Consider the following 27,346-nt stretch of genomic DNA (forward strand, 5'->3'; position numbering starts at 1 on the left):
TAGTAAGTTATAGTAACTGACACTGGGAAAACATTTTTAAAAAAAACAGCCTTCACCTGTTCTAAAATGAAAATGTAACATGAGAATTCTCTTTTCTCACTTGTCCCTCTTGGCGTCCCACTTTACAAATATTTTATGAATGATAGGAGGAAAATACAGAGAGGGGGTCCTACATTCACATGCTGTGGTCTTACTGTAAACTGAATCCCTTCTGGGAGAAATTGAATTTGATGATCTCAATGATCATGAATTCAATCTAGGGCTTTCTCTCTACTTTGGAGCTTTAACTTTGGAGACTGTTACCGAAAGGAATTCCTGTCATCTTGCTTTCACTGATGCTAAAATCTAATGCTGTTAATTGGAAGGACCCGTCCCCACCAACGCTGCCTCAATGGAGGGCTGAGCTGTCAAGTTATGTCCCACTTGATTATGAGGGACAACCTTACACCTTATGTCCGCGTCATGGAGGACTGTTATCTACTGTCAATGATCTGTGTTCAGTGATGCACTTCATGTCTATGGTGACATCTAGTGGGGAAGCAACACTTCTGTGGAGTGATGTATCTGAAGAGCTGAACACTTCTTGTTTTAACAGTTAGTGGGGTTTGTAGCTGTATTCCTAGCACATTGGTTCGTCTATTTGGTTCTGTTTGTGTGAGAGCGCTGCACACACAGATCGTCACTCTACAGACAGGAGACTGGGAGAGGGCATGGTCCTCTGTTATCTGTGGTAGAGAGAATACAGAGGAGGATGGAACGCTCTTCATCACTATGTGTTGTGTCGGCTGCATGTTATGGGGGAAAAAAATGTTTGCATTTAATAAGAACGTTAGTGGGAAAGAATGAAGTGAGACAGTTTAGTAAAAACAGTAGATGACAAGTCTGGCTGTGAAGAAACATTACCTGGTAAAGTTGTTTCATCTGTAGGACCGACAATAACTGCAAACAAATGGGAAAAATATGACAGTTCAAGCTCAACCATTTAGTATGGAAGAAACAGAAGTCCCCTTTATTATTACATGCAATGTTTTTTTTTTTAAATGATAATTGGTAAATTGTGGGGTGCTTTTTCTAGTCCTCTCAAAGTGCTTTTATACCGCATGTCACACCGAACCATTTACACACTGATGACAGAGACTGCTATAAAAAAAGAGGCCCTCATTCATACGCTGCCGACAACACAGTGAGCGTAACTCTGGGTTCAGTGTTTTTCTGGAGCTGGGGATAGAAGTCCTTTAGCTGAAAGACCACAGCCGGCTGATTTAAATCAATGTATACACATTCATTTTTACATTACAAAACCAATTGTATCCACTGTGACTGCTGGTTATTTTCAGAGTAATATTCCCCCCCATTCTTCAACACATCCTTTAAGTGTAGAGCTGCCTGAACTGGTTCCTGCACCTGGGCAGTCCGGTGCCTGGCAGTAGGTAGTTTCCTGCCGGGCCCCCTGGCAGTCTCTCCCTCCATGGGCAGGTGCAGGCTGTGTGCAGCCCCTGAAGCGTGTCTTCAGTCCAAGACCTCCACAGGAAAGGGAGCACGAACTCCAGGAGCCCCAGGGTGACAAACCTCCATCGACCGGGCAATACTCCAAGGAACAGTTCCACCTGCCATGCTCACAGCCGCTGCAGGAAGCAGAAGGGGGGGAGACTTATTACTAGTGGAGTTTAGAGTTTGACTATGAAAGCAATTCCAATAATGGGATGAAGATGATGAAGTTTCGATTGTTTGCAGAGAAATCTTACATTCCTGATGCACCAATAGGGAATTATTTCAAACAATTGTTTAAAAGTGGTGTCTAATGTCAAATCCTATCTGGTGATTGATGCTCACCAGGTGCTACAGTCATGGACCACAGTGTCTCCAGGCTGAAGTTCCACTCCCTCAGAGATGTTATGGAGGAGCAGAGATGAGATATGTGTGATGGAAACACTTTGCAGAGAAGCCAGAAACTCTTTGTCCACCAGACATGGACACTCCTGAAACAACACATTGTAAAAAAGACACTTTTAATATGAACATTTTCTTCTTGCACGTAGCTTGCGTTACAATTCAACAATTTATTTAGCAGACGTTTTTATCCGGCACGTAAGGTCGGCAGTCCTGAAATGCATGACACCAGGAAACTTGAGTTGCTCAGATGATGATGGAGGCACCTGCACACATGCTGCTTGATGTTGGTAGGTGTTGGGGGGGCAGTGACAGCCTTCCTCACAGCCATCAGAGTAGCATCCCTCTCTGCCGCTGACCTGAGCGCAGCTGAAAGGACAGCCTTCACCTCGTTCACACTCCCTGTACAACCTGCCAGGAGGGCAGCCCACTTCTGCAACAACACTATGATGTCAGTATGGAGACACGGGTTTAAGACACTGCTAAACAATAGACAGGAAAAGGAGGACTCACCGAGGCAGACCTGGGTGTTGCAGGTCTTACTCTGGCGGCTGAGGCCGCTGCAGGGTTGAGAGCCGCACACACGAGAGCGCGACTGCTGTCCTCCTCCACAGCTGACCGAACACACGGACCACTTGGACCAGGGAAGCCACGGACCCTTAGATTCTGCACCGGAAAAAGACAACAGCAAAAATCCTTTTTTTAAATGATAAAAAGGGATGGAAGCAACTTGTTTTCCAACTCTTAGATTTCAGGAAAGGTGACGATGATTCTGAGTTGGGTTTGTTTTTGGTCCGATACCTGTACAAAGATGTATGTTGCAGTCTTTCTGTTGTTCTGCGACTCCCAAACAGCCTCTCCCACCGCTCTGAGGAGTCGGGTTATTACAGTGTCGTCTCCTGAACTTTGTTCCACCTCCACAAGGAAGTGAGCACTCAGTCCAGGCCCCCCATTGGCTCCAGCCACCATCGACATGGCAACCAGGGACAGAGTGGCACTGCAGAACGCCAGCCTCGCATGAACTGAAATAAGAAGGGCACAAAATATTTGATACATTTCTGTATGTATCTTTATATTGTGACCATCAGACTGATCGGGGGTGCTGTACCAGTTTTTGCAGTCACTGATGATGCTGTCTCCTGGATATGCAAACTGCCAATCAGATCCACCGGGCCATACCCATGATGCATTTGTGGAATCAAGCCCATTGAGTGTCATTTCTATTTCAGAGACAAAAATGTGTTGATTAAACCAAACGCCATCCACCGTACGATGGCATCATCTCAGTATGCCATGTTCTCACGAACAGATTACGGCTCTCACCAGTCGAAGAGGTATTGTGGTATTTGCAGCGACACTCCTCCCTGGTCACACACACTCCATCCTGCAGAACCATGTCACCCGGACAACCGCAGGTCTTTTGGCACCCGGGGGAGTCCAAACACTCTGTGTCACCATGGAGATCTGAACAAGACCGCGGACAGGACTTCCCACAAGGCCATTCCTCCTGGCTGCCGGCGCAGTCTGCCAAACCCAGCAGGTAGAACACACAGAGCGGGGAAAAAAGGATTTATGGTTGAATGTGCTTGAAAAGAATTTTTCTTCATTTAAAATAATAAATGGAGCAACATTTGTATTCTCCAAGTGCTCAAGCAGATTTTTACCCTAAACGAATGAGGAGCTACAGTTTTAAAGCTGGAATGAGAATGCTTCTTGACTGTGTGTGAGTTAATGAAAAGCATTGCTGTAATGTATGATTGTTGTTGACATTGTTTTTGTTGTTAATGGGGGGGGGGGGGGGGGGGGGGGTACATTCCAGCTGTGTAAGAGGTTGTCATGTTTTTTTTTTGTTTTTTTTTAAATCAATAATCGCGTTGTACCAAACTCTACCAAAAGGAAATGTTGGTCCCTGGAACACTTGAAGAAAGAGAAAATGAAAACAATACAAATAAATCTTATTAAGCCTTTCTTGATGATTTTTAAACTTAATCACTTAAGTTAAATTTTCACATATTCCCCCCATTTCCATGACTGCTTTGCACACAAAACCATAATCAACATAATTACACAAACCTGCGCAGACAGTCATGTTGTCATGGCAACCCCGCCTCTGCTTGCTCTCCCCAAGACAGGGCAGACCACCAAACCTGGCAGGAGGACTGTTACACTGTCTGGTGCGAGTGGACGCTCCGGCACACCCATCACACTCTGACCACACTGACCATGGGCTCCACGAACCATGGACTGCAGAAAAATGAGTAAACAGAACAATTTAGTGAGAGAGTTAGGATTTGATAGTGTGGAAGGAAATTACAAGAACATATTCTTTATTTGTACCTGCAGAGAAAATAAGCAAAAATGTCATTAAAATAGGGGTGAGAAATAGAACATATTTAGAAAATGACGTTTTATTATTTTAAAAAAACATTTTAAAAAATCTGTTTAAAATATTTACTACTTGGCATTTATCTATTATTGCAAAAGGCTTTGTGTGTGTTAATTTTATTGGGGATTCTGTGGTAAGGATTAACGGACAGCGATAATGACTGACGGTCCGTTACCTGGACAGAAGGTGATGACAGGGCAGGGCTGTCTCTGGATTTGAACTCCCACCCCGTTGTGCTTCTCCTGTTCTCCAGAGCAGGCCGCTCCACCAGCCTTGGGCTCCGGACAGCCACAGCTCCTGTAACGAGAAACTGACTCTGCCCCACAGGTCCTGGAGCAGGGGGTCCACTCGGACCACTCACACCAGCCACCAGACACTGGAAACACACACGAGGAAGAATTTGTGACAATGTCGAGCCATCATTCACCCGTGCAGATTTTTAGTGATTATCATGTTCTGTTTGAACTTAAAACTATTTTCAAAGAGTTAGAGATTGTACAGAAGCCCAAATAAATAAATATCCCCCTGCTGCGTTGCTTTTTTAAAGAGTCGCTCTGACTCACCTGGACAGGGGTTTCTTGAGCAGTTGAGCCTCCCTCCCTCACAGGTGCTAGAAAGAGGCAATATACCAACTGAATTATCTTACTCTCTTGTTTCTTTTCTTTCAAATGACATGTGTACATGCAAGTGCAGAATGTGATGCATGTATTTATACTGTTGTTACCAGTTGTTACATCCATCAGGGGCCACCATGGTCTCCCCTGGCTCAAGTATGTGTCCAGTACTAAGATCCAGGCAGGCGCAGTCTTCCCTCTCCACACAGACTGTCCCGTTAGCAGACAGGACCTTTCCCTCTGTACAGTAGCACCCTGGCTCACATTGCCACTCACAGTGCTGAAGGACAGAAAGAACATTTCCTTCATGGCGTCTAAGTTCTTGGTTTTAAAGTTCTTCTAAAACCACTGCCCAGTGTGATACTCACAGCCAGGTCTTCACAGGAGCGAGGGCAGGAGGGACCACAGCTACTGAACACTGTGCCTGGGACCTGCGAGCATGGAGCCACTGGAATCAAACACACAATATAAAGAAAGTAAAAGCACTGATGTGGAACTGTGACAGCGTTTTAAACAGTCTGAGCCTGAACACAGTCTATAGGTGTACCTGGACAGTGGGCAGTGTTACAGGCTATAACCTCAGTTCCCAGCCCCTCACAGTAGTTCCCCTCCCCTTCTGGACTGGGACTGTCACACTCCCTCCTCCTGCTTTTAACCCCCCCGCCACACGACTTGGTGCAGTCCGTCCAGTTCCTCCACTGACTCCAGCCTCCATCTCCTGGAAAAAGCCAGAACGTCAAGATGAAGTAATATAAGAATAAGAGCAACTGCACAAAAAACAAAGATGAGCCCATAAACTGTATAACTATTTTTTTTATTTCATTAGTAGCTGGTCAATAAAGTAACGGCCCATGAATTGATATTAGAAAAAAATAACAGTGGCAGTAGCTCAGTCTGCAGGGATTTGGGTTGGGAACCGGAGGGTCACCGTCAGGTCATGTAAATATAATGTCTTTCATGCACCCTTTGTAAATTCATGTTTTTTTATCATTTTTTATACTTGAATTTTTTAAAATTCTATTTTATATATACTCAATATACTCAAAATGTTGGCCTTATTTCTCATGTTAACTGTTTTTTAGCAGTATTATTCATCAATTCATCAAAACGCCTGTGATTAACTGTGATGAAGCACAAGACGAGTGCAAACTAAAACATTTAAAAAATGGAAATTACGCAAAACAAATTACAAATATAAATGAAAAAAACTCACGGTCACATGAAGTGTTGATGCAGACTTGATCCTCTCTGTGAGCGCCCACACACGGCAGGCCGCTGCCTGAGCGCTGCGGGTTGGAACAGAACCGGTACCGGGACTGGAGACCGGTTCCACACGACACTGAACACTGACCCCATGGAGTCCACGCCGACCAATGGCCATCAACTAGACAGCGTGTGTGTGTGTTTGTGTGTGTGTGGTGGAACAGAAAAATAAAATGTAAGACAAATTACATGAAATATGTCATTCATTTTCTTCACAAAAGCCAATGTAAATCACAGCTTACCAATATTATTAATGACAATACAAATATGTATATTTTTATTATTGTTGTTCAATGTGTTTTTTTAATTTGTTGGGATTTGTAATATCACTGGGTTTTTTTTACATCATATTTGTATTTGACTATTGGGCTGAACGGTTTCTTTTATGCACACAGCAGTTGAATGAGTGACAGTTGAGACAAGAAAGCAAAGATAAACACACAAGTGGCTTTATGTAAGATCCATTTAAAGACTTGTTCTTACCGTTGCAGCTCACTCGAGAGCAGTTGAGCAGTCTCCCTGCTTCACATGTACTGAAATTAAAATCAAACCCAAGTCAACCTTTCGTTTGATCTCTTCTTCAGTTATGAACATTGACATTTGTCCAACAGAGATAAACTGATTGGTGCGTCACTTACCAGTTGTTGCAGTCTGTGGGGACAGTATCTCCTGGTCTATACTGCTCTCCACCCACATCACAGCGACAGTCAGACTCCCGCACACACACACCATCCTGTAAATATGGAGCACCATCAACGTTATGGCTTCAATCTCTGTCTGAGTATATCTTTTTGTTTATATTTTTTTGTTTATATTTTTTTGTTTCTCCGGCACACCCACCTGTTGGACTGTCCCTTGTGGACACTGGCAGCCAGGGGTGCAGTTCCTGCTGATCTCCATTGTGAGGTCTGTGCACGACACTGACCCCCTCACACAGTGCTTCCACTCCTGACCAGTAGGACATGCTCGACCATCTCCTGAAAAAAGATCGGAAAACGTGTCCAAGCAGAGGGAAATGTTCACTCTGTCTGTTCAATCAAATCAAAATATAAAAGAAAACAGAGAAAATACTATTTCTATCTGATGTGGTTCATTTGGACAAACATGTCCAACACTAAGATGTCAAAAGCCCCTTGATTCACTGTAATAACATATACTGGCAACGCATGTGGTAATAGTTAAAAAGTAATGTTACCCCATGATGAATCAGCCATGAAATGAATGCCTTAATACTGATGCTGGTACAAAATTTACTTTCATGTTTTAAGCCCTCTGCTGGCTTTTATTATTTTCTTGTAAAACAGTTTTCGAAAGCTTGCAGAAAGATTTCAAACAAGGGGTTACACATTTTTTTGGAAATATCTTGAACAACAAAGAACAAGGTTTCTGATATTCAGTTATTCTTTCATGCACCTTTATTATAGTCAATTAGTCTCCTTAAATGCTTTCGTATGCTGTCGTCTATTGCAAAAACACAATTTAATGTGACTGGAGTGTGACAAAGATGTGTAAAACATACATACACATACAATTCAACAATACATACAATACAACTCTCAACCAAAGTGCAATAATCACTCTAGCCATATTTTGTATATTTTTCTTTTTTCCAATGGAGAGTGTTCTATTATTGATTTTATCTTGTTCTTTATATTGTTACTAATCTGTTATCTGCTACATTTTATGTTTGCCTTATATTCTGCTGGAAACCTAAATTTCCCTGCGGGAGTCATCCCAAAGGGATTAACAAAGTTCAGTCTAAGTCTAAGTCTCATTCTGATATTATGTGTGACAATATTGGGAATGACAGTCTGAGACGTATGTACCACAAGGCTGCAGGTTGCAGGCACTGAACTGCTGAGCAGTTCCATGGACTCTGATGGGTCCACGAGTTCGGGTTCTGTAACCTCCTCCACATCTCACTGAGCACTCTGACCACACACTCCATGGCTCCTTCACACCTTCAGACACATCAAAGAGTGTTAACCATTTGAACATCCCGAACACACAAGAGTCCAAAACACACAAATTGATGCTTCTCCTCACCGAAACAGGGTTCAATGCTGCAGGTATCAATCCCAACTTTGTCTCCTTTGCAGGGCTGACCACCAAAAGCTGGAGGAGGATTGGTTCCCGAACGATACCGCCTTCTCACGCCGACGTCACATGTTCGACTGCAAGCGCTCCACTGCGTCCAACTGCTCCAGCCGCAGTCCACTGAGAAAACACACAGTGGGAGTAGAGTAAAGACTTAAGGACACAGGAGACAAGGAAAGGAAACAAGATGTGAAGAAACACTATCAAGCCAAATTCATAAAAATGCTACTCACCAGAGCAGGGAGCTGCCCCACACTCCATGTCTCCATTAATACAGGTACTGTGGGGGGAGACACATATAACTTATGAAACATCACATTCATTCAAACTTATTCTACAAGATAACTCGCCAGCAGTACCAGTTATTGCAGGCATCAAAAGGCAGAGAGGCCCCGGCAGGATACAGCTCCCCCTGGTGGTAACACGGACACTGCGCCAAGGGCACGCAGCTGTTGTTGAGCAGGTAAAAGCCTAAGGCACAGTAGCAGCCATCATAACAGGAGGTGGCACACTGAACCTCTGTGGAGGTCATGTCCAAACAAACCCGAGGACAAGCCCCGCCGTGAGCCTCGCACTCTGCCGCTGTCATGTACACCATGCCCTCTGGACACACACCTGAGAGGAGGCAGCCAGAGATCAGAACTGAACAGTGCACATATTTTTTTTTTCCATTCTCTGAACCTTGAGAGCTTGACTAATAATACGACTGGATGCGTTACCTGAGCAGGGCTGGGAGTTGCAGTCTCCGGTCTGTATGTGAGGCCCAGTGCAGCTGTTGCCTCCATGCTGTGATGGAGGTGAACTGCAGAATCGCTCTCTCGTTTGGACGCCAGAGTCACACTCTGATGAACACTGAGACCACGGTGACCATTCGGACCAGCTGCCATGCACTGCAAAGACACAGCTACTATCAGCTTTTGCTGCTACGCATCATTTTTGGCGACTGAAAGAGACGGATATTGCTTGCTTGTGTTTGTCTTTATGACTAATACCTGGACAGTGCAGTGTGTTACAAGGCTCCTGCTCCTCACTGTCTCCACCACAGGCAGAGTCCGTATGCGTGGAGTTAAAGGCCGTCAGTGTGTGGTTGCAGCTGCGAAATCGTCGTCTGATTCCGACATCGTCGACGTGGTTGAAACATGTCTTGCTGCACTCTGACCAGCTGGTCCATTTACTCCAGACCCCGTCTGGCAACACTGAACAAGATATGAAAAAGTAATATCATCATGAGAACGCAAAAAGACTAGGACACTGACCAGAGACTTGCAAACATCTAATGGCAGTAAAGTTCATAAGCTGGAGAGAGAAGACTGCTGGTTTAAAGAGGTATTGGGGAAGCCAAAACTTAAGAGATGGTTGTTGACTTCAGGAGAACAAGAGGCGACAACCCCCCGCTGAACATCAAGTCCATGTGTGTCATGTACTAAATTCTTTGTTTTCCACCTCACAGACGGCCTCACCTGGTCTCTCAACACCAGCGTCATAGTCAAGAAAGCCAAACAGCACCTCTCCTTCCTTCGCAGGCTGAGGAGGTTAGTGACACGAGTCTGCCGTGGTGGAACTACAGTTTTCAGAAAATAGACTACAAAAAGCTGATCTAAAAATGATTCCCCTGTTCCTTCTTCCAGGTGAAATAATCCTAAAAACCACGGGGTGTGAATAAAAATAAAAGGTAGGCTTTTTAGATACCAGGAAATTTCACTTTGATGGTTTTATAACATCAACATCACATTCACAGTTTCAAACCTTTCAAGTAAGAGGTGAAACCTCCTCAAGAACGTCAAGAAAATGAAGTTTAATCTTAAATCTTAAAACTACCATAACAACGTATGTGTTAATGAAATAAATATCTACATGTATAAAAGAAAAAGCTGATCTCAGCTGGAAGTATCTTAACAAAGTGAAGTGTGACAGTAATATGGTCCTACATGGACGGCAGGGGCTGGAGCAGTGACGGGCCTCCGACGAGTCCCCTGGACACTGCTGCACTCTGGCTGCTCCAGCTGGGTTCACTGGAGACCTGCAATAAGAACGCAAGTAGAGACATTTAGACTCCTGACCAAAATGTAAGAGCGAATGGAAGAACTGCAAATCACGTGACTACATAACTATTGTACTTTGGAGACACCATTTTGTCCCTGTCGCAAAAAGTAAACCAGTCAAACGTACAGAACTCGTAGTTTGAAAACATTTGGTAGAATACTGACGGAGAGCAGTTTATAATTTTTGTTTTTTTTCTTATGCTCAATGTTACCAGAACAAAGAATAGACAACTAAAGAAGAAAGGTACAGAAGAGTTATCCCATAAAGTGAAGGCCTTTATTTGCTGCTTTCAAACTCACAGGAATTAAACCGACTCACCTGTAGCGTTGCTGTAGCCCCAGACCACACGTTACATCACACGGTGACCATGACGACCAGGCTGACCAATTACAGGTTGCAAAACATTTGGAGTTGTCACAGATTACCCGTCCATCTTGGCACACACTGATTGACCAAAACAAACATTTCTTTAAGCCCATTTTTGTTTAATTTTTAAACATAAATAGCAACACACAATGGCAGCAGTTCAAGTCAACGGAGGAGAGGACCTGACTGTGAGTGAAAATAAGCTTGGCGATGATTGCTTCCTTCGGATTCAGAAAAATGTGATAGTGAGCATTTTTAGAAGTATCAGTTATGAAACTCAAAAACAAAAGGAGTTAAAGATGGTTCTCACCATGTGGTACAACGGTGCTTAATGATCATTTGTCCTGGCTGAAGTGTTTCACCGTTCCAGACACAGACACATTGGCTGGCATTCACACATCGCCCACTTTGAAGAAACAGACCATCAGGACAGCGGCACCCTGGAGAAGAAAAAAAAAAGTCTTATCAGTATTTCACCTGAGTGAGTCTTTGTGAGCTACTACAGCTCTGAAAGAATCTCTCAACAACACTGCTTTGTAGAGGTTTGATAACATTTTATGCAACACACACTGCTTTTCTTCTGCAGTCCTTGGCAACATTAAAACACAATATGCAAACACCCAAAAGCACATACAAATAGTATACCAATAAAGCAATGGGAAGCAAATGATGCAAAACATTTCCATTACTCTGCACACTTCAGGTCTAAACTGTTGCCCCTTCACCTCCTGCGTGTCCTACCTAGTATGCATGCTTCGGTGCAGTTGCTGGTGGAGCTGAGATGTGAGCAGGTCGGAGGACAGGGCTCAACTCTCCCTGCCCGGCAGTCTGATTCAGTCACTTGAACCATGTTGTTTACACAGCCTGAACAGCCAATCAGAGAACAGACTCAGTTCAGACAGTTAACTTCATGTTAATTCATGCAGCATGCAATTTGGATTTTCCCAGGAGCCTTTTATCAAATCTGGCCAGGGACAACAGAGAAAAATAAGCTTTCGGGCTAACGCTGGTATATTTACTGAAATGTTTATTAATTTGTATTGTCCCTGTACAATAAAGAATAAATAAAAAGCAATGGTCCTCAGTGCAGGAGTTAGTCACACATTTTGAAAATATCACAATATGAATTGATTTTTTTGTAACACAGCCACCTGTCTGTGTGCCGATGTCTTTGGTGCAGGGCTGGTTGTTGCAGCTCTGGCTCTGCAGAGTCATGCCCTCACACTCCTGTCCTCCATTCTTGGGAGGAGGAGCTGAGCAGGTTCTGTTCCTCTGCTTGACACCACCTCCACACTGAGCGTCACACTCGGACCACTCTGTCCACTCTGACCAGTGGCCATTTACTGAAAGAAAAGAACAGGAGAAACTAAGATTGTAATAATTAGAAATCAGATTCTGGGTACTTCAGGGACTTCAGCTTCAGAGAACAGACCTGGACACGCTCGAGGGAAACAGGCTCGACTGTCGAATTGAGCTCCACCACAGGCTCCCCCTGGTAGGGCTTCTCTAATTATGTCCCTCTGCCGGAACAAGGAGCCCAGACCACAGGTTACACTGCATGCACTCCACGTCGTCCAGGGGGACATGATGCAGTCCACTAGACAAGAGGGAGGAGAGAAGAGGTGAGGGAAAAAATAAAGGAAAACCTTCAATGTTTGGGCACACAGTGTAATCTTACCACAGTCTCTTTCATCCGATCCATCAACACAGTCCTTCTGCAGATCACATCTGTGGTCCAGGTGAACACACTCCCCACTAACACAAGAGAACTGCTTTGCAGAGCAGGGACTGGGCAGTGGTGGGCCCTTTGGAGTCACAGCTGGCCTGGCTGTTGTGCCTGCGGAAAACAAACAAGAAGAAAACAATCACAGTTTTTTATGCAAAGGGTTCATTTGACAACACATTTTAAATAATGTATAATAATTGTATTCTACATGCACTAGTGTCAGTAATTCTTCTGCACTTTCACCAATCTACCCAGTTGGTTATGCCTACCGCAGTGTTCTTCATCTGACCCGTCCAAACAGTCCTGTCTGCCATCACACACCTGCGCTGAGTCCACACAGCCGAATGACCGGCATGCATATTGGCCCTCCACACAAAGCACTCTGGGTAGGCCGCCATCGTGGGAAGTTGTCGCAATCCATGGGGCTGTCAATGAAAATAAATTCATTCATTAAATACTTATATATTTAAAACATATGACTGCTCTACCCCCTCCTGATCTAGTCATGTTTAGTGGTTCCTTATTTCCCAGAGAGGCAGCACACATTTCATTGCTTCCTTTTATGCACTGAAGGACAATGTGTGTGCATGTAGAGCAATATGGAGAGAGGCTCTAGAATTAACTGTGAAGATGAAGATGGGGCAGTGGTCTGGGACATTTTCTAAGAATAGATGGATGGCTATATATACTGTATATATGTTCTATTTTATCTATCTCTGTACTGACATGATGGCAAAATGTTTAACTTGTGTTTGTGTTGAAAACTAATAAAAAATTCTTATAGAAGAAAAATTGATCATCGAGGTGTCTCACCTTTTGTGGTTTGCAACCCAGGTCTTCCAGAAGTGGGGCTTGTGGTGAGATGCAGTCCTGGCTGGCCTGTGGTGACTCCTGGGTAGACTGATGGCATAGTAGTCCAAAGGCGTGTTCATCAAGCAGAGGAAAACAGGCATTGGATTGCAAAGTGACACAATTCAGAAAGAGCCAACATTCCAGGTAAAAACCGACCAACAAACAAACAGGAGAATTCATCAAAGGCTCTCTTAACCTTGATTTGAGGTTGAAGTCTTCTGAAGTCCTGGTTCACCTGTGACACCCTCACTAGCGACACCAGGGCGCCCTCCTGGTGACCTTGTGGTATGTAACCCTGGAGGGCCTCTCGTTGGAGCCGTACCTTAAGAAGAGAAGGAATTGAAACATAAACAAAGACAGTAACTTATCAAATATATGAGAGACAAGAAAGTCACACAATTATCCAAGGACACCAGAGTCCTATGAGATATTCAAAACATGCATATGAGCATTTATCACACAGCTCTCACCACAGTTGATCTCGTCAGAGTGGTCCTTGCAGTCCGGTCGACCGTCACACAGCACAGAGACAGACACGCAGTCCTCACTGTGCTGACATGCAAACTGGCCAGGCTTACAGTGCTGCACTGTTACTTTGTCACCACCAGAGGGAGACTTAGTCACAGTGCTGGGGGTCACAAGCTCATCTACAAGAACAAAAAGCACGTTTCTCATTTAGACTTAAGTGGGGAGTACAAGCACTGGTGCTGTTAACCAAAAAAAGTTTTAATGACAGTAATAACTATTAGCGGCTGATTTCATATAAACGACTCGCCTCCTCTGCATCCGAGGATCTCAGCACGCAGGTAGAACGTGTGTCTGAACTCAACAGGAATGATACGCAGGTAGCGAGCTCTGACCAGCCGACCAAGCCAGCGAGTCACCGGGGTCCTGCCCACCATCCGCACCTCAAACACCTAGAACACGACCAAAGGGACACTGATGAAATAATGCATGATGGACCTCAGATTTTCTATTTCTTTACCCTGTATGGCCACATTTACAAAACACTGAATCCTACTGTACGAGAGTACATTCACCATTTTTCTTCAATACCTGAAAGTCCATATTATTACAAGTACCTGAGCTTGACCGCCAGGCTTTCCACCCTCAGTGTAGTCTGTGAAGAGGCTACTGTGCAGGGCGAAGGCCAGGCGGTATTTGGTGATGTAACCCCACATACGTGCACTGCCTTGTGTCACCACCCCTGACACCCATGTGGGCTCCAGGAAGTCCACCTGAAAATATGGCTGAAGATCTGTAGGCAAGGGGCTCCATCCTGGCTCCATGACCTGACTGGAGAGAAGATGAGATGGCTTGCAATGATTTGTATATTTAATATCCTACTTACTCAAGAAAAGTGCAGAAATATGCAGATCTCAACTAATGCATGTAAAAGTGTCAAATGTTTCGGATGGGAGACCCACAGAAAGACCAGCTCACTCACACATTAGGGACGATGTTTAGCCGTCCAGCATCTGCTGGGTTGTTCTCACGATACGAGGATGAGGCCAGCTGACCATATCTAATTCTGCCATCCTCCAGTCCGAGAGGAGACGAGCAGATTCCTGCAGAATACAACAAACGTTTTTACTAACAAAGCCAGTTTGGCAAACTGAAAACTTGCAAGTTGCAACAAAAAGTAAGAAGAATGCATTTTGGATTTCAACTACATTTTATTTCCTTGTGATGTTATTAGAAGAGGCTGGTTTCCAAAACACAAGAAGTGAATTTAACACTCACCACGATATCCTGGGCCACCATCCTGTAAATTCATCAGAGCATTATTCAGGTGTTTGTTGATATCTTTATAGACATGTCAAATCTCTGGGTCTGGTCTACATAACTAAGAGGGCAAACCTGCCTTGCACCCCTTACCACTTAGTACTAGTTTGAATTTTAGCTTTGACTAATTATATATCAATTTAAATAAAGTATACATTGTTGACATTATATAAACATTGATAATAAATATATTGACTAATGAAATTGATTAAATTGCCCTTTTGTTAGAACAAATTTCGATGAATTTGTTCAGTTTGGTAACTTTGTGTATCTACATTTAAATCTGTATACCATTCAAATATAACTGACTCTCGGTTGTAACCACATCTAAGTAAAATATCTCACAGCAGCAGAGTTATATTAGGATTGGAGCAGCCAGCTTCTCCAAGCCTTAAAAAGATTTACTCCGAACAGGAAAGAATTTGGAGGCTGAACTTAAGAAGTCTGTTCACAGAGAAAACTTTGTCAGCCAGCTAATGTCAATGACTGTATTCTTGCAATGTTAACTGAGCTCAACCGAAATAAACCGTACAGATAATCCACAGTCTGTTCCACGATTTCTTTACTGATTTTATACATCAGAAACAGCCTGAAAGCTTACAACTTTAAACAGAAGAGGCGACTCAATATGATCACATCCGCAGCATCCACAGTCAGTTCTAAAAAAACTAAACTTCATGTCAAACAAAATCAAGGTCTGGTATTTAAGGGTGTACATTTTTGAAGAACTATGTTCTTTTAAAGCAAGCTTGTGTATCATATTTGTTAAAGAACATGTCTACCCACTACACTTGAATTCAGACAATCAAGAATTATAAAAATGAGTGACACCGAACAGCAGGATTTAAAGTGTTTTCCTACCGTTGGTTTCACTGCAGGATGAGTGACAGCAGCCATGGATGGAGTCCTGAGAGGTGCAGGAGTAGATGTGTACGGTCTGTCATTGAGCACATAATTAAAAAAAAAAGAGCTGAATTAACAGAGGTGATACAAAGAGTAGAAGCAGACGGTGGGTAAGAACTTTGTTACCACTGCCATTAATAAAAACGATAACCATTACCTGTCTGACTGAGTAGTGGTGTTGTCATGGTGATGGCAGCCTGCTTCATCCTCTCCTTTGGGACAGTCAGGGATCCCATCACAACGTTGTCCTTTCTTAATGCAGCCCCCTGGTGGAGGGCAGGAGAATTGACCAGCAGGGCAGCTGCGGGGACTGATGGGTGTAGGGGATGGCTGCGTGCCTGTGTGTAGGAATGATCATACTAGATTTACAGTATGATTTTTGTACTATGATTTTTTTTTTAGGGTTTGGCAAGTGCACCTTCCATGCAAGAAAATTAAAAAGGAAAGGTTTAAAAAACTGATTGCGTAACTTGGTTCCCTTTTGCACAACATTTCAGAGAAAACTGAGAGATGCTGCACGTATCTCATAAATTAAATGAAACTTAAGCGTGTAAAGTTGGAAAGCTTACCACAGTGCGTCTCATCTGATCCATCCCCACAGTCATTGACGCCATCACAAACAACTCCCAGCGGACCTGCTGGCACACAGCGACCATTTTGACAGTGAAACTCCTTCTCTCTGCAGCCCCCTACTGGAGACACTGGGGAGGGCGGGGTTGCAGTTGTCAACCATTGGTCATCTAAAGGAGAGGAAAGAGGAGGACTTTAGAATCACGTTTTTTTTTCACAAAGTCATATAACAACAGCAAAGTAGAAAAGTAGCACTATCTTCTGACCATCCCCACAGCCCATGATCTCAAGTCGAAGGTAGATGCCGTTCTGGAAGTCGTGCGGCAGCAGGCGGACAAACTGAGCTGACACCATCCTACCCAGTCGGATCTCTGCCACCCCTCGGTCATCATTGTTACCGTTAAAAACCTGCAGGGTGAAATGTTGTGGTAATGGAATGGTAAAACACAAATTGCCTTCAGAATAGATGATAAAAAGTTGCAACGTCTAACCTTGGCTCTCGGCCGGGCATCAGTCACCAGCTCTTTGTAAGTGTACCACTGTCTGCCATTGCTGCTAAACTGGAGATAGAAGCTAGAGACAAAGGTGCCAAACACCCCTCCACCCTGGGTTAGCACACCTACAGACAGCAAAAGAGAAAACGTTATGTTTATTCACTCATACACAGCAGTTTCTGTTTAGGATTTACCTGCCTGTGTAGTTGACCTACCAGTGATGTTGTATGGTTGGAGAAGGTCGATCTGTAGATAGGGGCTCTGTGATTGGCTTGTGTGTCCCTCAGGGCTCCGCTGTGGTAGCTCCTTGTACTCCTCAGGTTCTGGACTCCAGCCCTGAACATTTTGCAGATAAATTGGAAGCAGTGGTAATTATGTGCTTGGGAAATGAACTGATGATAGCCCTACAGGAAAATAGATTTCACCTCAATGATAAAATCTATGTCAATTTGCTGTGCAAATTTCTCAGACATAGAGTCAAAGTAGCGTACAAGATCGCCAAAGACATTTGGATCAATTTGGCAAATGGACTTAAGCTTGTGCTGCACTTTTCTACTCTTCTGATTTCTCAAAGCTACACAACATGCAACACACTGGTAAGGCAAGGCAAGTATATTAATACAGCACATTTCAACAACAAGGCAATTCAAAGTGCTTCACACAAGGCTGAGGTTGCTATGAAAAGTGACCATCAGAAGTAACTAGCCCCATTCATACAGACTCAAAAGCTGCCGAGGAAAAGCAGGCACTTAAGTGTGGACTAAAAGTGATCGAGGGAGCAATTGATCAACCACCCATCCCTCAAATACCTTGAACCACAACAGCAGCATGAATCCAACAAAGGGAACATATGGAAGGCCAATAACTCTGAGAAAAATATGTGTTGTTGAAAAGAAAAGGAGCATAATACGTTGATCTACCAACCACCTAACTAAAGTAAGGAAAATAAAGCAGAACTCATTCGCTATTTAAAGGTCAGAAGCAGCAAAGCACAAAACAACAAGTCAAACAGAGCAAGCACTTTTACTTCCAAAACAGAGTTAGTAGCTTTTTCCTAAGAAATAAAATACAGACTTATATAAAAGTGATACCACTCAATCGTCACTTGCTGGCCTCCATACGTGTGGTGGTGACTGTGTACGTGTACTGTTGTTTTAATTGACATGGGACATTTCTGTGCAGGGAGCTGGTGTGTTTCCCTCAGTCAATGACCGCACACAGGAGAGTTTAGGAGCGGATACAATTCAGCGACTGGATGGCATTTAAACTGGAAAAAAAATAACTTGAATGTTATTTTTAAGAGGAAAGAACAGAAAATAAAATCATTCAGTCCTATTTACTAATATGTGCAAAATATGTGAAATGTTGTTACTGTCAGCATAAAATCAATGGATACACAAAATCACTGTGGGATTCATGACATGTGCGTACCAGCTAATTTTGTTTTCACCATCATGCTTGTGTTAGTGAATCAGAATCATTAATCCACATCATCAGACACGTGCCCGCAACCCGCAATCAGCATTCTACAAGGACGAGAGCGGCGAGGCATTGGCATCCGGAATCAGCTGATAAGCCATTCGTCACGCTCTTCACACATCGTGACGGGCTGATGCCCTCTCTTCTGAAAGTACCAGCTGCTATTTCTTTCAGAGAGGTTGTGAGACGACTGACTCTACCAACTGAGCCAGATCTTTTTTCTTTCAGATCTTTACATTTTCTTCGACGCAAATCACAATCATGTATATGTTCCCAGAAGGCCGTCAATAGGCTCCAATTAATCAGCTGGTTTTAGTAAAAGATTTGATACTCCATTACAGCATTCTATTAGTGAGACTGTTCAAAGATTAGTTTCAAGATTTTGGATTAAAGGAGGAAAATGCATACAGAGTTAGAATAAAATCAAGTAAGACTATATTGATGAATCTCAGATTTGTGCTTCAAAAGTTCGTACGAACGCTTTAAGAAATGCCACACAGATAAAGTTTGTTTTTTTATGAATGAACCTTGGGTTATCTTCTACCTGTGAACTTGGCGATGCCCTGCTTTCTGTTGGACAGGCAGCTTCCAAACACAGGTGGTTCACTTTTGTTAACGTGTACTAGCTTGCAGTGTACAAACAGTAAACTTGCACACTACGTATTGCAGTTGAGAGCGTGCTTCATGGGACGATGAGCCCAGAAGGAGGGGCCAGTCTGAATGTTGTGTTTACAAGCTGAAAGAACAATGCTATGGAATCTGCCTCAAAAAAATGTAAAGATGAGCTTTATTTATCACTAAGATATCAAGCTTTTTGTGGTCCTTCTCGTTTCAAACACCATCCTGCTTCTGTTAAAATGATGTCACTTCTGTTAGGCCCTCTTTTAAAATGATCAGGCCACCAACAGAACGAAAGTCTTTGAGCTTGGGGGTTTTGCGCAACTTTCTCAAAAACATCTCAAATGTATGAATAATGAAAAGTCTGATCGTGCTAACTTTATCAGGAGGCTTGGTTTACCTGGAGGTCACTATGTGGATCCAAACTGTGTAGGCGCCCTGCCTCAGGAGGGTGACCGGTCTGCCGTGAGGAGGCACTGAAACTGGAAGCCGGGAGAGACTGAACACCCAGAGGAGACCAACACTCATCTGAATAAAAGAAGGTGAGATTCCATCAAACGCTATGAGAGGAGACAGAAACATAATTTGATGTTGAAGGGACACAAACAAACTGAAATCTTTTACCTGTTTGACTCTGTGGTCAACTGATCTTACCTCCAGGGGGAAGTGGAAATGTCGGGACCAGAGGTTTAGTGTCCTCTGCTGGCGAGGATGTCACAGTGTCAGGGCCGATTGTCACAAGAATGGTGTCAATTTCTCCTTGGAAGACGTAAAAAAAAAAAAAAAAGATTAATGTTGGAGAATTCTCACAGCATTCTAGTTTTAGAGACAACAGACTGGCCTTTAACATTTGGACTGCTGCATCTCTCCAGTGTTAGATTAAATGAAAGGAACTATGTATAGCTGATTATATTATAATCCTCTTTTAATCTCAATTATTTTCTCTTCAAAAGACATTCATGAGTTATTGAGTTGATAACAAACATTAAAATATACCACTACAGGTTCTCTGTATCCATTCTTGTTTGAGTTTTAAGCCTCCTGACCAACTGTTACATCGCACCCACCTGTCAATCATGTCAACTCTTGTGCCTGACTATCGATAACAAGTATTGTTTATAAAATCAGAACAGATGCCTGTGGCTCAGTTGGTAGAGTCAGTCGTCTCACAACCTGAAGTTCAGTCCCTAGCTCCTGCAGCCACATGACTGAATTGCTCCCACTGTTGTTGGTGCCGTATGAGTTTGTGTTATTGGGATAAGTTGCTTCTGAAGGTCACTTTACATAACAACCTCTGCCATAAGTGTGAATGTGTAGGTGTGAACTGCAGTATAACAAGCACTTTGAGTAGCCAGAACACTACAAAAGTGTTACACAATTTACCATGCAGTCTAAAAACACACTGCCCGTGCCCATGAGGACAAAAACTAAACAGACCTACTGTATTTAATTTTTTTGTCACAGGCTGTCAACGTGTTAATTTCTTCTTTAAAAATGTTCAGCTGTGGTGTGCATGTGATGTCTGGGGTTCTTGGACCTGGCCTCAAGCGGACACTCGATGGACTGCAGGATTTTGCGCTTCAGCATTGGCTTCATTTTACAACACCGGAAGTAGCCACTTGAGTCCCAAAGATTGGAGCAAAGGAAACTAATCTCTCATGTGAACAGGATATATTTTTGATCCCTTTTGGTCTTTGACTTCATTGATCATTTGTCAATCATTTGTACAACTCGTGAAAAGACATTTATTCAACTCAAAGTTTAATAGGCAGATGTTTCATCTGGGAAGAATTTTGATCAATAACAATGATTTTACCTTGGCAGTAACAACACTTGTCTCCCTCTCCAGGCACCAGACTTTGACCCTGTACAAATGAAAGATCATTTAACATTGGACACAGCCAAACATGATGATTTAATAATTGTACAAATGCACTTAAAGTATGTACTCCATCATGTTTTTTTTGTTATATATTTAGAATCTGCTCTGACCTGTGGGCATCCACTGACAGCATATGGACAGAAAGGAACACAGTGTACTGTGAGGTTTGGCCGACAGTGACATAAAAGGCAGTGGTCCGACCTCCATCTGTCTCCCACAGCATGGGCCTGACCCTGGTACTCGCACTCATCACAGAGGTCAGTCTGACACCTGCACATGAAAACATGCACAAAACTGTTAGACATGGTGAGCAGATATGGCTTTTGTTTGCGATGTCATCAAAAGGAGGGTGTTTTTCTTTGATTGATCAAGTTCATCAAAACCAGATAGTTCAACACTCTGTGGTCGCCCAATAACCGCTCGAAGCCTGGTTCAAGTTCTCAGATTTTCAGCTAAGCATTCTGATTATGGTGAAGCTAGGTGATGACTCAAGTTTTGAAAGGTTATGGTTGATGCTAATACTATGGATAATAATGTGATCAGTAAATTGATCAGTTTATTTCTTCCTGTAGACATATGCCAATAACCTTGCACTATAAACATTAGCACAAATCCTCTGGGAACCAGATGATGAATATGGCCTTGACTTTTCAAGGAACGTTTGCCAAGCAAGGGTCAAGGCTGGAGACGGCAGGGGATCAGTGAGGGTAAGAAAAATATAAATAGTTTAATTGAGATTAAATAATCCTCATGTAGATGTGTAGGAATTTAGCAGTAAAATCAGTAAAGTAAGTTGAGGGTCCAGGTATGGGTACACACCGACGAGCTTTCCTGTAAATTCCTCTGCAGGCTCTCCCATCTCCGTGCTTCATGGGGTTGTTTGGGCTGCGGAACGACCACTGCACACTCTGAACACCACATGGCCCCAAACACTCCCCCCACTCAGTCCATGATGACCAGCCACAGTGCACTGCAGGGTCACAAAGAAGACTTTGTTAAAGTAAGCCATTAAACAAGCTCCAGATTTGATGCCTTAAAAATTGATAATTTGACAGACTTTACCTGAACACTCGGGGTTAGGCTGGCATCTATGAGGCCTCCCTCTCTCACAAACGCAGATCTCACAGTCAACCTTCATCTGCTGGCCCGGCCAGTACCGCACACCTGCCACCTCACACACACACTCTTCTGGTAACACACACTGCTGCATGTGGTTCATCACCTGTCCCTCAGCACACCAACAACCTGCGGTGAGAGACACATCGATTGCACAAAACATCAGAAGAATGCTTCTTAAAATGTTTAAACTTTTCAAAATGGAAAAGGCTACTTTTTTCTTTTTCTTTTTTTTTTGAGAGAAGGACGCTTCAGATTTTTCTGGCCTGACCTGAGGAGCAGGGTGACGTTGTATCACAGGTCGTCCCGCTGCTGATGTGAGCACAGGAAACAGGACAGGGAGCACAGCTGTATCTCACCAGCCCTGAAGGACAGCTCGTGTTGTCACATCCATCATCAGGACAAGGCTCTGCGGTGGGACAGTGGACAAAAGAAGCTTAATGTTTTAAATTCCCACTTTCTTTGCTGTGAACTTTTTTCAGACTTTGATGTTTGATGAGCCTGTATTTAAGATTTATTTTAAGTTAGGTAGCAACAATTGAAGAAAACCGTTTGTTTTTCAAAAAAAAAAAAAAAAGAGCATGGATAGGTTGGTATGATGATCGACATTCCCTGAAAATATCCAACACTGGAAAAAAAAAAATCCCAAAACGTCTCTACTATGTTCTTGTAAATTTAACTCTGTTTTATTGTTTTGTTGTTGTGTCTTTCATTATCATCATTTTTCAATCTAAAATAACCTGGATTTACAGAAGAAGAGAGTCAGTTACCCAGCAGGGCTTTTATTTTAAACTTTCAGTATCTTCAATTCATTTTTTCCTTGGTCTTGTTTTTTATCAGTGATGATATAACAGAAGAAAATGTGAAATTAAATACATTACAGACAGACAAACAATTGAGGTCACAAGGATACAATGACTAACAGGTGTTGAAGAGTTGATCTATGAGTGGAGATTCGGGCAGATGGAAGAAAATACACAGAGAGCTCTTACTGATTTCAATGGCCAGGTTGGATGATCCAGGGAGCTGGGAACAGTCTCGGCCTCCGTTACGAGGAGCGATGCAGCCTCTGTGTCTGACCTGCACTCCACCACAACCGCTCGAACAGTTGGACCATGCTGCCCATGGCATCCACTGCCCGTCAACTGGAGCAACATAAAGTATTAGACTGTGTCCACGGCTGTTTTTAGTGTCAGACATGTGTGTAATGTAGTTCATGTCCACTTCCTTACCAGGGCAGGTGGTGTTGAAGCATTGCTGCTTTTGATGGTCCTGTCCATGACAGTGGCGCAGTGGGTCCCCTGGTGGGCAGGTTCGTTGGCGGCTCGTGGAGCCTGTCCCACAGGAGGCGCTACAAGGGCTCCAGGGGCCCCACGAGCTCCAGCTCCTACAGCCCTGCTCATCAGTGGGGACTCCTTTTGGAGTGAATGAGGAGTCTGGACAGTCTGCCACACCATTACATACCTTAGTGACAGGGAAAAGATCAAGAACAAGATGCGCAGAATAGCTTTAAAGATGATAAGCTATTAGTTTACATTTAAGTATCTATATATCTATTTTGTATTTTTATGCAAACATTGATTTTTTAAAAATACATTCTGATTATGAATAACCACAATGACTGTTGATTAGACCTTATTAACATTTTTTTTTCTTTTTTAATATGTTATCATATATATCATCATCATTATGTCATATATTGCTGGTTGTGATTTCATTTCAGTAAGACTCACCATGTTGAAAGGGACACAAGATCCATCCATACAGGTAAATTCAGGGCAGGTGACAGTGTTGTTCCTTCCACCAGGAGGCACTGGTGAGACAGTTTTATCTGTACAGAGTCACATCACAGAAATATTATTACAAAAGACGAAAAGCCTCCAACCTTCAAACATGAGACACTGGGACCTTTTACTCCCTCGCTCTCATGGCTTTTATTTCCCCTTTTAATCTTCCCTTCAACCAACTCTTCTCCTCATTCGTTCACACTCCCATTCTCACCTTTCTCCTCTTCTTAACTTGTGATAACTCACCACACACCAACTCATCGTCGCCTCGTGGACAGTCTGGCACACCGTTGCACACTTGCGTCACGTTCACACAAGTGCGGTTGTCACATGAAAAGCTGCCTGGACACGGAGGTATCCGAATGGAGCCTAGTGGGCAGACAGTCTTCACTTAGAATTCCTGAATGTTTTGATTTTTGTCATCTGATCATCTTAATATTTACATTAGTATCTTACCACAGTTGTCAACACTCTCATCAGAAGCATCCCTGCACTGTGGAATCCCATCACAGAGCTGCTGGTAGTCGACACACTGGTCCCCACTTTGACAGAGCACCTTGCCGGGGCCACAGGGGGCGCTGCACTGCTCCTCATCACTACCATCCATACAATCTGTTTCCCCGTCACAACGCCAGGCCTGAGGCACACACTGCCCACCTGCGGCACAGCTGAACTCGTAGGACCTACAAACTGGAGACACCGACTCCTTACTTTGACTGAATACTGCACAGACCTCCCCGCTGAGTATTTAATCCTGACGGCCTTTACCTGAACTGGGCAGAGTTGGAGTGACAGCTGGGGATGACGTTGGTGTTATGGCGGAGTAGCAGTTGGTTTTGTTTTCATCCTCTCCACCTTGACAGTCTCTTGTTCCATCACACAGTTTACTGTTGGAAACACATGTACCGTCATTGCAGGCCAGCTGGTCAGGAGCACAGGTCACTGAAATGAATGATCAAAAAAATTAGAACATTCCAACCACACAGGGTGTTTTTTATGGTGTTTGGGTCTGTGGATGTATGCATGTGCTCAGCTTGTGTTGTGTAAAATAACTAATAAATGGGTTACATTTCTAAATAAAAATCAAGGGTGGTGAAAAACCTTGCTTCATTTGTAAATTTGTAGATTTATCTTGATCAGAATTGATTTCATTTTTTACTTACATGTTTTGAAAAAAAAAAACAGACAAAAACGAGAAGCAATTTTATTCATAAATGTCAATTTATCAAAGGTAAAGGCCAAATATTAACCATGTTTTTTTGTTTTTTTTATTCATAGTGTAGGTAATTGAGATGAAGTAAACATCTGCAAGGTATTTTTCAATAAAAATACCCATGAATTAAATACCCATAAATGCAACGGGTTCATCAGACCCATGAAAACTGCCTGAAAAACAAAAATATGTATACACCACACAAATGTTAATATAATGAGTGAAAGGCACAATGGTATCATTAAAACAACAGACACAGTATGAACAATAGGCTAATGAACACATTCTGGTAAGTCGATGAGCTGAGGTGTTTGAGTTTCTGTGTGGTCTAAATTAAACTTGTCGGTGCAGAGCCTGACTGGATGTTTGTCTCTGTCATGGTTCACTCTACTCTTCAGTTCACTTCTTTTTTTTTGTTAGATGATATGTCATTTCTTAATTGGTCATTTTTTATCCTAGCGTTGCTTGTTTCCTGAGTGTGTATATTATGGAATTTATTTTTTCTACTTTAGTCTCTTATACTTATCGTTTGTTCTTTTACCCAGTGTTTATGTCTTATGATTCCTCTGAGTGCCCTGATCCCAATTCAGCTAAAGTCCACTATTGTTGAAGTGGGAGAGCTCAGGAGTCTTGGTTTAAATCATATAAGGCCAACTTTCCATTCAGGCCTAGAAATGTAATAAATCAAACTCCATATCGAGTTTAATAGTCCTAGATTCAGTATCTTATTGGCTTTCAGAAATGGTTTGGAAAAAGGCTCTGAGAAATGTCTACGTGTTTTGTGTTTAAATATATAACGTTATGAATAGCATGTCATTATCAATGGCATCTTGGCATAATCACATTTGGAACTATCCTGTAGACTTTTGCATGAGCCTCTACTCTCTGTAATGTCAGTGTACATATCCACTATATTTACCTTTACTAGGACATACAGCCTCATCAGTTCCAGCGTCGCAATCTCTGCGTCCGTCACACACTTTGTCTGCAGGGATACACTGATCACCAGGGCACTGAAACTCTCCTTTGGAGCACAAACACCTGAAGCCAGTTGTGGGCAAATAAAAGAAACAGTCAATATGCTATTAACAGACATGAGCTGCAGAGTATTTGCAAATCATGTGCAATATTTGATGTAGCTTTTTTCAGATATGCTTAATGATTCGAAATATTAGTTCCCTCACAATGATGCTGTCTAAGGTGTCAAGTCACTCCCAAAGCATGTTCAGAGATGCCAGTCCAGTTAAAATAAGGATGTCTGACTTTTTAATCCAGTAGATGTATCCTCTTGAGCGCCAGAATTAAACCAAAACAAGCTGCTGTTTGGCCACATCGCTATTCTGAAGTCCCCGTTCTCCTCTCTCCACTCGCGTCCGCACAAAGGAATTTCAAGCTCCAATGCCTGTGGTCTGCACTGCTGTGTTAGCAGGCTAATGTTAGTACACTTTTGGTTAACTCGGAGCTTCATATTGAACAAAAATCAAACGTCCCATATTCTGCCCTTTTTGGGGTACGTACTGTATATCTTATTTATGTGTTTACTAAAGTAAGTTCACCATCGCAAATGTTTGAACTAAGTGTCTCTTTTCATGTACTGACGCTCCACGCAGGCTCTCTCATCTGCCTGTATTTCTAACGCTCAGAATGCCCTGATTGGTTGGCTGATTTGCTCTGTTGATTATTGGTCAGTCGTTCGGCATGGTTCTCGGACATATTGGTAATGCGGACCGTTTCTCTGAGCATAGCAGCATGTGCTTGTGCTGCGATATCACACTTCACTAGCGACTGAGCGTTTCATACAGCGAGTGCTAACTGGAAGACGTGTGTTTCCGTGGACTTTGAATTTTTGCACATAGATGTACCTAAACATGCACAAAAAACAGTTTTATACACAAGGCTGTCCCCTGAATGTAAATATGATGTAAACATGTCTCTAACAACAGTACAGCTGGCAGGACTCGAGCTTCTCCCTGACTGCAGACAGTCAGGACTCAGAGAGACATTTACACAGGATATACTATGCTTGATTTCTGCTGTATTTACGTATTCTTACTTATTACTTATTATTTACATTCTTCCTTTAAACATGAACAATCACAGACCCCGCAGTTCAATAAAAATAAGAAAACCCACCCTCTCTCATCACTGAGGTCCCCACAGTCATCATGTCCGTCACAGCGGTGGAGGTAGAGAATACAACGTCCTCCAGCACACAGGAATTCTCCTTCATCACACACCACGCCACAGTCTGGAAAAACAAGA

General features: G+C 43.0%; 1 protein-coding gene across 1 annotated transcript in view; it reads right to left on the reverse strand.

Annotated features, from left to right (window-relative positions):
- sspo (SCO-spondin) overlaps window positions 1-27,346 on the reverse strand; it is an 80,691-nt gene that overhangs the window by 34,163 nt on the left and 19,182 nt on the right. Inside the window, exons 29-88 of the mRNA XM_079361640.1 lie at window positions 27,218-27,332; window positions 26,004-26,125; window positions 24,640-24,813; window positions 24,328-24,561; window positions 24,118-24,240; window positions 23,818-23,915; window positions 23,317-23,548; window positions 23,077-23,229; window positions 22,356-22,493; window positions 22,031-22,213; window positions 21,788-21,938; window positions 21,079-21,238; window positions 20,903-20,951; window positions 19,741-19,845; window positions 19,487-19,614; window positions 17,205-17,325; window positions 16,987-17,114; window positions 16,762-16,903; window positions 16,495-16,665; window positions 16,083-16,263; window positions 15,884-15,959; window positions 14,981-15,002; window positions 14,685-14,805; window positions 14,320-14,533; window positions 14,013-14,154; window positions 13,708-13,884; window positions 13,434-13,559; window positions 13,199-13,285; window positions 12,655-12,810; window positions 12,338-12,496; window positions 12,092-12,256; window positions 11,811-12,002; window positions 11,401-11,523; window positions 10,970-11,099; window positions 10,612-10,737; window positions 10,179-10,270; window positions 9,243-9,446; window positions 8,970-9,140; window positions 8,610-8,865; window positions 8,484-8,530; window positions 8,200-8,370; window positions 7,980-8,114; window positions 6,994-7,130; window positions 6,792-6,886; window positions 6,637-6,686; window positions 6,104-6,274; window positions 5,438-5,608; window positions 5,259-5,338; window positions 5,001-5,170; window positions 4,840-4,886; window positions 4,452-4,652; window positions 3,964-4,134; window positions 3,214-3,414; window positions 2,999-3,110; window positions 2,692-2,912; window positions 2,404-2,556; window positions 2,157-2,323; window positions 1,834-1,979; window positions 1,405-1,625; window positions 904-939 (exon numbers count right to left, since the gene is read on the reverse strand). Of these exons, the coding sequence (XP_079217766.1) occupies window positions 904-939; window positions 1,405-1,625; window positions 1,834-1,979; window positions 2,157-2,323; window positions 2,404-2,556; window positions 2,692-2,912; window positions 2,999-3,110; window positions 3,214-3,414; window positions 3,964-4,134; window positions 4,452-4,652; window positions 4,840-4,886; window positions 5,001-5,170; window positions 5,259-5,338; window positions 5,438-5,608; window positions 6,104-6,274; window positions 6,637-6,686; window positions 6,792-6,886; window positions 6,994-7,130; window positions 7,980-8,114; window positions 8,200-8,370; window positions 8,484-8,530; window positions 8,610-8,865; window positions 8,970-9,140; window positions 9,243-9,446; window positions 10,179-10,270; window positions 10,612-10,737; window positions 10,970-11,099; window positions 11,401-11,523; window positions 11,811-12,002; window positions 12,092-12,256; window positions 12,338-12,496; window positions 12,655-12,810; window positions 13,199-13,285; window positions 13,434-13,559; window positions 13,708-13,884; window positions 14,013-14,154; window positions 14,320-14,533; window positions 14,685-14,805; window positions 14,981-15,002; window positions 15,884-15,959; window positions 16,083-16,263; window positions 16,495-16,665; window positions 16,762-16,903; window positions 16,987-17,114; window positions 17,205-17,325; window positions 19,487-19,614; window positions 19,741-19,845; window positions 20,903-20,951; window positions 21,079-21,238; window positions 21,788-21,938; window positions 22,031-22,213; window positions 22,356-22,493; window positions 23,077-23,229; window positions 23,317-23,548; window positions 23,818-23,915; window positions 24,118-24,240; window positions 24,328-24,561; window positions 24,640-24,813; window positions 26,004-26,125; window positions 27,218-27,332 (8,550 nt within the window). The remainder of the gene's footprint in view (window positions 1-903; window positions 940-1,404; window positions 1,626-1,833; window positions 1,980-2,156; window positions 2,324-2,403; window positions 2,557-2,691; window positions 2,913-2,998; window positions 3,111-3,213; window positions 3,415-3,963; window positions 4,135-4,451; window positions 4,653-4,839; window positions 4,887-5,000; window positions 5,171-5,258; window positions 5,339-5,437; window positions 5,609-6,103; window positions 6,275-6,636; window positions 6,687-6,791; window positions 6,887-6,993; window positions 7,131-7,979; window positions 8,115-8,199; window positions 8,371-8,483; window positions 8,531-8,609; window positions 8,866-8,969; window positions 9,141-9,242; window positions 9,447-10,178; window positions 10,271-10,611; window positions 10,738-10,969; window positions 11,100-11,400; window positions 11,524-11,810; window positions 12,003-12,091; window positions 12,257-12,337; window positions 12,497-12,654; window positions 12,811-13,198; window positions 13,286-13,433; window positions 13,560-13,707; window positions 13,885-14,012; window positions 14,155-14,319; window positions 14,534-14,684; window positions 14,806-14,980; window positions 15,003-15,883; window positions 15,960-16,082; window positions 16,264-16,494; window positions 16,666-16,761; window positions 16,904-16,986; window positions 17,115-17,204; window positions 17,326-19,486; window positions 19,615-19,740; window positions 19,846-20,902; window positions 20,952-21,078; window positions 21,239-21,787; window positions 21,939-22,030; window positions 22,214-22,355; window positions 22,494-23,076; window positions 23,230-23,316; window positions 23,549-23,817; window positions 23,916-24,117; window positions 24,241-24,327; window positions 24,562-24,639; window positions 24,814-26,003; window positions 26,126-27,217; window positions 27,333-27,346) is intronic.

The sequence above is a fragment of the Symphodus melops genome, assembly GCF_947650265.1.
Source record: "Symphodus melops genome assembly, chromosome: 14".
NCBI classification, from domain to species: domain Eukaryota; kingdom Metazoa; phylum Chordata; class Actinopteri; order Labriformes; family Labridae; genus Symphodus; species Symphodus melops.